At 51.8% G+C, this 6000-nt stretch overlaps 1 protein-coding gene across 4 annotated transcripts in view; it reads left to right on the top strand.

Annotated features, from left to right (window-relative positions):
* Positions 1–1404: 1404 nt before the first annotated feature.
* The window catches only part of OSBP2 (oxysterol binding protein 2), a 252956-nt gene continuing 248360 nt past the window's right edge, over positions 1405–6000 (top strand). For all 4 annotated transcript variants that reach the window (XM_077160544.1, XM_077160542.1, XM_077160543.1 and 1 more), the window contains exon 1: positions 1405–2088. In XM_077160544.1, coding sequence (XP_077016659.1) covers positions 1430–2088 — 659 coding nt within the window. In that variant the 5' untranslated portion in view covers positions 1405–1429. The remainder of the gene's footprint in view (positions 2089–6000) is intronic.

Below are 6000 nucleotides of genomic sequence, written 5' to 3'. Positions count from 1 at the left end.
AAATTCAAAAGGTTCAAAAGGATATAACCAAGAAGCATGCCACCCCCATTTCCCAGTTGTTCAGTTCTGTTCCCCAGAAGCAATCACCTTTCCTTGGGGTGACTCAGCACACTGAAGTTTGGGGCCCACTGTTGTCCACAGGAGCTAGTCCAAGGTGGGCAGACATCTGACCTCCAGAGCTTGCACAAAACTGCAGGTTAAGACCAGCATTCAGGGGGCAGTGCTCCAGGAAAGGCCCTAGAGCCAGTAGCAAAGAAAGGTATTGCACACCAGCAGCAGTTCAATACCTTCTGTGTCTAGGTCTCTTTCCCCCACCATCTCCTCTTGTCCCTGTACAGGTCTTTTTGTTACAAGCAAAGATCAGGAATGGAAAGTGGGTAAGGGAAAGGTAAGCCTACAGGAGCCTGTGCCGAGGTCTAGAATTGGAAGGGTCTCTGCAGAAGTCCAATATCCAACCTTTCCAATAATTCCAGATATCTAAATTTCCAGTTATTTGTAGTAACCATCAGCATTCCCCTTTTAGGTGACATTCTGGGAAATCACTGCTGTTGAAACTTTCTGGGCTCACAACTCCTGTGAGAATAACACGAACACTGGCATGGTAGACCTCTCCCAAGAAAAATTCACAACCACCACCCACCTCAGGTTCACCCAGGGCTACCCAGGAGATCCAGGTTAAGAACCTCTATTAGATGTGCTTTGAAAAATCAAAGCGCTGGATTGACAAAACTCTCTTTTCGAGAACCTGAACTACGCCGCCACTTGCGAAGTACCCTGGCACCAACCAGGGACCAGCTGGCCCAGGAGGAGGCGATCGCGTGGGGGTGGACCCACAGGCAGGTAATGGTTGCTATGGGGACGGGGGAGCCACCTGGCTGAGCCACTGTACTTCAGGGTCCTATGCTTTCGCGGGTACTGGGCGCGGCTCCTGCCCTTGGGGTGCGGGGCAGCCGGAGGTCCCCGCTTTCATCATCGCTCTCCCGGGGTTGCTGGCACAGGCTGGGGCGCAGGCAGGGGTACCGGCCTGAAGCGCACCGCCCCTTCTACGTCGCTCCCCCGGACCCCACCCCCCACCCACGACGCTCTCGGCTCACAGGTGTTTCTAGGGCGCCTCGCCAAGGGCTAGATCCCGAGCCAGGCGCTGGCGGCGCAAGAGGAGGGACCCGGGTCCCAGTGGGGCCGGCGGCACGTCAGGCGCGGGCGGCGCGCCGCTAGGACAACGGCCGCACGGCGCGGGCCACGCGGGGCGCACGAGGCTGCGAAGGGGCCCACGCGCCCTTCCGCCGCGCGCGCCTCGGCCCCGCCCCTCTCACGCCCAGGCCCCGCCCCTCTCGCGGCCCGGCCCCGCCCCCTCCCGCGGCGCCCCCACCCCCGCCCCACGCCGCGCTACCCCGCGCAGGGCTCGGCCGCGCTCGGGTCGACCGGCTCTATGGGGAAAGCGGCCGCTCCGTGTCGAGGCGGCGGCTGCGGCGGCCGCTCCCGCGGGCTCTCGTCGCTGTTCACGGTTGTCCCCTGCCTGTCCTGCCACACGGCGGCGCCGGGCATGAGCTCTTCCGCGCCGGGCTCCAAGCCGGAGCCAAAGCCTCAGCCCCAGCCGGTGTCCGACGAGGCCGAGCCCGTGTCCGAACAGGTGTTGGAGCCAGTTTCTGAGTCGGTGCCCAAATCGGAGTCTGCGTCCAAGCCGGTGACTGAGCCAGGACCAGGACCGGGACCAGGGCCAGGGCCAGGGCCCGGGACGGAATCAGAAGTGATGCTGGGGCTGGGGGCGGACCCAGGTGTGAGGGCTGAGCCCCTCCCCAAGGCCACCTCAGATCAGCTGGCGCTCCTGGGGCCATCAGTGGGGAGCATGCCCTTGGTCAAATTCGGGTCAGGGCCCTTGCTGGCCTTAAAGCCCCAGGCTCTCCCACGACCGGTACAAGCAAGAATGGGGTCTTTGGGGCAAGCATCTGCTGGCTCGTCCTCCACCTCCCCTGCTGTCTTACTGCCTCTGGACAGCTTCAAGGGCTGGCTCCTCAAGTGGACCAACTACCTGAAAGGTTATCAGCGCCGCTGGTTCGTGCTCAGCAATGGCCTCCTGTCTTATTACAGGTAGGGAAGTTCCAGGGTGGGACCATCTGACCTTGGAGAGTGGAGACGTGCCTCCAGCCTGGAGACCATGCCTCTGGGCGGCCTCCAGGGTTGGGTGACACCGCCATTAGCTGAGGGATGTTAGGGACAGCAGGAAAAATAGCTAATATCGGCGGCCCACGTCCAAGTGCTGGGGGAAGGACGTGACGCCTGGCAGGGGACCCCTCTGGGACATGACCTCTGATGAGCTTGGGACAAGTGAAGAGATCGAGTGAGGGTTTTAGTCCCCTTCTTGGTAATTGGAGCCTGGGACCACTTCCTGCAGAGATTTGAGATGCCTTATATCTGAGTTCCATGGCAATTTGCCGGCCAAGTCCGTGATTGCCAATAGATAGTTTCTGAAGTCAGGTGGATAGATATTTCAGGAGAAGAATTACAGAAGCATGCTTTCTTCTTATCTCACTTAGGCTGTTGCTGGCTCGAATCAGACCCCCAAATCTGTGTCCTTCCTGATTCAATAGCTAAGGTCATTGAGGAATGAGTCCAGTGCTTGGGACCCATTCATAGGAAGAGCAGATTGTTCCCTCCTTAGTGGGCCACGCAATTTGTGTCCCATCTTTCCTGATATCAGTCCTTGGGCTGGGTACAGCAGACTCACGGATGTGTCAGGCATAGCTCCTGCCCTTGAGGAGCCCACATTGACATCTTCAGGGGACCCAGAAGTGTTTCTGCTGTCTTCCTATTCCAGAAGCAACATGGGATTCAAAATTAAAGTCCCACAGAGAGATAGCTAATGCTGTCTTCCTATTGCAATTAGTTGAAAAGGGGAAAGATACTGAAGGGTTCTGGTCTTTTCTTGCTAGCTGTGGCCTGGCTGTGTTTCCTGGGCATGGATTTACTTTACCTACCTAGTTGTTTACTCTTTGAGGACTCAGGCATTGCTATATTAGTGGTTCTCAGGCTTGAGTATGCATCAGAATCCCTTGGATGGCTTATTAAAACACAAATTGCTGGGCCCAGCCCATTGAGTTTCTGATTGAGGAGATCTGGGGAAATGTCTGACACACTGGTCTTTCTAGCAAGCTCCCAAGTGGGGCCCGGGATGCAGGTCTGAGGCTGCATTCCTGTGTAGTGAGCAGAAGGCCCTACTTTGCTGTTCGCTGCCACTGGGGTCACCTCGCTTACTTCGCTTCACCAAGTAATATCCCTTCAGGACCCCTAGTCAGGTTCCAACAGTCCTCCCTAGCTTTTTGGGAACAGAGCTTCTAGAGGATGGTTGAGTCTCTGCTACCCCTGCGAATTTGGAACCTCCACTGAAGTTGCAAACTAGAGGATCACTGTCTGCCTTTAATTACTGGCAGGAAAGAAGGCTGAAATGTTTTTAACGTGCCTTTCTAACGTGGTGTCCTGGCATGCACCTGCCCACCAAGCAGACTTCTTAGAGTTAGGAGACTGTGCAAAAAGAGATCCTTTCCCAATGGCCTCCTCTCTCTCTCACCAGTCTTCCGACAGCCCCTCTAGCTGGTTAGGTAAACATTTTGCCAAGCCATACAGTGAGAAGCACCATCAGGGATTGACTATAAATAAGTATCACCCTGTCTACTTGAAGTCAAAGAATGTAACACAGGGCACATTGGCTGTGGACCTCTCTCTGTTTTCCATTTCATTTGCTTGTTTCATCCTCATATCTACGCTATGAACTGGGTTCCGAGGTTGTCGTGTTGTACAAATGAGGAGCTCTAAGGTTAAGAGGGGTAGTAGGTGGACTGAGGTCACTGTCCTAATAAGGGGTGCAGAGATTTGAATCCAGGCCTCCTGGACTTCAAGATCTGTGCCTGACTCTGATGTGTCCCAGTGTCCACTCATCCTTGAGCTCAGCATTTCTTAGTTACCCCTATTTTCCCAGATACCGCTCTACTGTGGAGGTCAAGGTTATGTTTGCAAGTATAGGATCCTACAGAGGCAGGAAGGCTTTGCCGCCATGGCAGTAGAGTTTGACATCAGGGTTTATTTTTTTCCTAGTAGTTGTTGATTTTAACAGCAAAGGTATTCCATTTTGTTTTCTTACAAGAATTATGCATGGACCATTGGTATTTTAAAATAATCTCAAATGTACAGATTCTCTAGGTAACTAGGAAACATTCTCATTGCTTGCTGATAAGGTTGTGAGGGCAAATATTTGTTGGGGGAAGCAAGAGGGTAGAAATAAATTTCTTGTGTGTGTGCTTGCACAGTCCATCTCCATAGTTTAGTTTTGGGACATTTCCAGATTCAGAGGTGGGTGGAATTGTTGCTTGGCTCACTTGGATGGAATGAATGATGCCTGACATTTATACAACACTGCACTCTCATTTGGGTCTCATTTAGTCCCCTATGAGGCAGGTTGTGAAGATGCTGTTCTAGTTTGCTAGCTGCCGAAATGCAATATACCAGAAATGGAATGGCTTTTAAAAAGGGTAATTTAATGAGTTGCTAGTTTACAGTTCTAAGACTGAGAAAATGTCCAGTTAAAACAAGTCTATAGAAATGTCCAATCAAAGGCATCCATCCAGGGAAAGATACCTTGGTTCAGAAAGGTCAGTGAAGTTCAGGGTTTCTCTCTCAAGTGAGAAGGCACATAGCGAACACAGTCAGGGCTTCTCTCTCAGCTGGAAGGGCACGTGGCAAACATGGCAGCATCTGCTGGCTTTTACATGGCTCTACCAAAAGGGACTCTCTCCAAAATGTTTCCTCTTTTAAAGGATTCCAGCAAGCAACTCCACCTTCAGTGGGTGGAGACACACCTCCATGGAAATCATCTAATCAAAACTTACCACCCCCAATTGGGTGGGTCACGTCTTCATAGAAACAATCAAAATGCTCCCACCCAGCAATATTGAATGAGAATCAAAGGGCATGGCTTTTCTGGGGTCCACCACAGATTCAGACCAGCACAGATGCCATCATTCCAATTTAGAGGTAGGGAAACAGGCTGAATAAAAGTGCTTCAGCAGCTTACCCAGAGGTGCCTGGTGAGGTTGGCATTCAGGTCTTCTCCTTTCTTTACGCCACCATTGACAAGTTCTTTATACCACAGTTGACTGCCTTCAGGCCTGGGTAAGGGTCTGCAGACACACTCATGTGGTCTCTGGTGAGAAAGGCCCTCCTGAGGTGAAGCTGGAATTGCTCCTTCCTCCATAAGCTCTGTTTCTGTCTTTTGGAGAACCCTTGTGCTTCTCCAAGAGTGCGGATTAGCTGTTCAATACCACCGCCCCACCCTCAGTAATTCTCCAGGTCCGTGTGGTTGAGAAAGAGGTAAAATTCAGGGGCTCACAAGCTGCAGAGGGTTCATGTTCCTTTCTCAGATGGAAGGATCTGAAAACACAGCAAAACAGTGTTTTATCTGTGACCCCCCTTTCCTTAAGGGCCAGGTAGAGTCAGGTTTACCTGCTAGGGGGATGTGGCTGGCAGAGAAGGAGTCAGAGCCATTTCTCTTGCTAGCTTCCCTTTTCGAAAGACCACTCTGTGAATTTAATTGAGTGAAGCCTGGTGGCTGGAGAACAGAGCAGACACATCTCTTTTGTGCCCTTTGCCCCTGCCTCCAGCCTCCCCTTTCCAAGGTAACCACCTTCCTAAATCTTGCTCAGCAGTCTTCTTCTGTCAATTTGATTTCAAGTGTTGTTGTTGTTGTTTTTAATATATAAATCAGTGCTGCTATTTATCATCACCACCCTCTGTTACCAAAGCATTACCATCATTCCCAATAGAAACTCATACATTTTAAGCCTTAACTCCCTATTTCCCACCTCTACTCAGCCCCCTAGTAACCTATAGTTTGCTTATTCTATTTGTTTTAAATCTGTAAAAGCATACACTATTTGTCCTTTTGTGTCTGGCTTATTTCACTCAATATGATATCTTCACGGTTCATCCACATCCTGCATATATCAGAAA

This window comes from Tamandua tetradactyla, chromosome 5 (assembly GCF_023851605.1).
Source record: "Tamandua tetradactyla isolate mTamTet1 chromosome 5, mTamTet1.pri, whole genome shotgun sequence".
In the NCBI taxonomy this organism is placed as follows: domain Eukaryota; kingdom Metazoa; phylum Chordata; class Mammalia; order Pilosa; family Myrmecophagidae; genus Tamandua; species Tamandua tetradactyla.
This window is presented reverse-complemented; position numbering and strand designations above follow the sequence as displayed.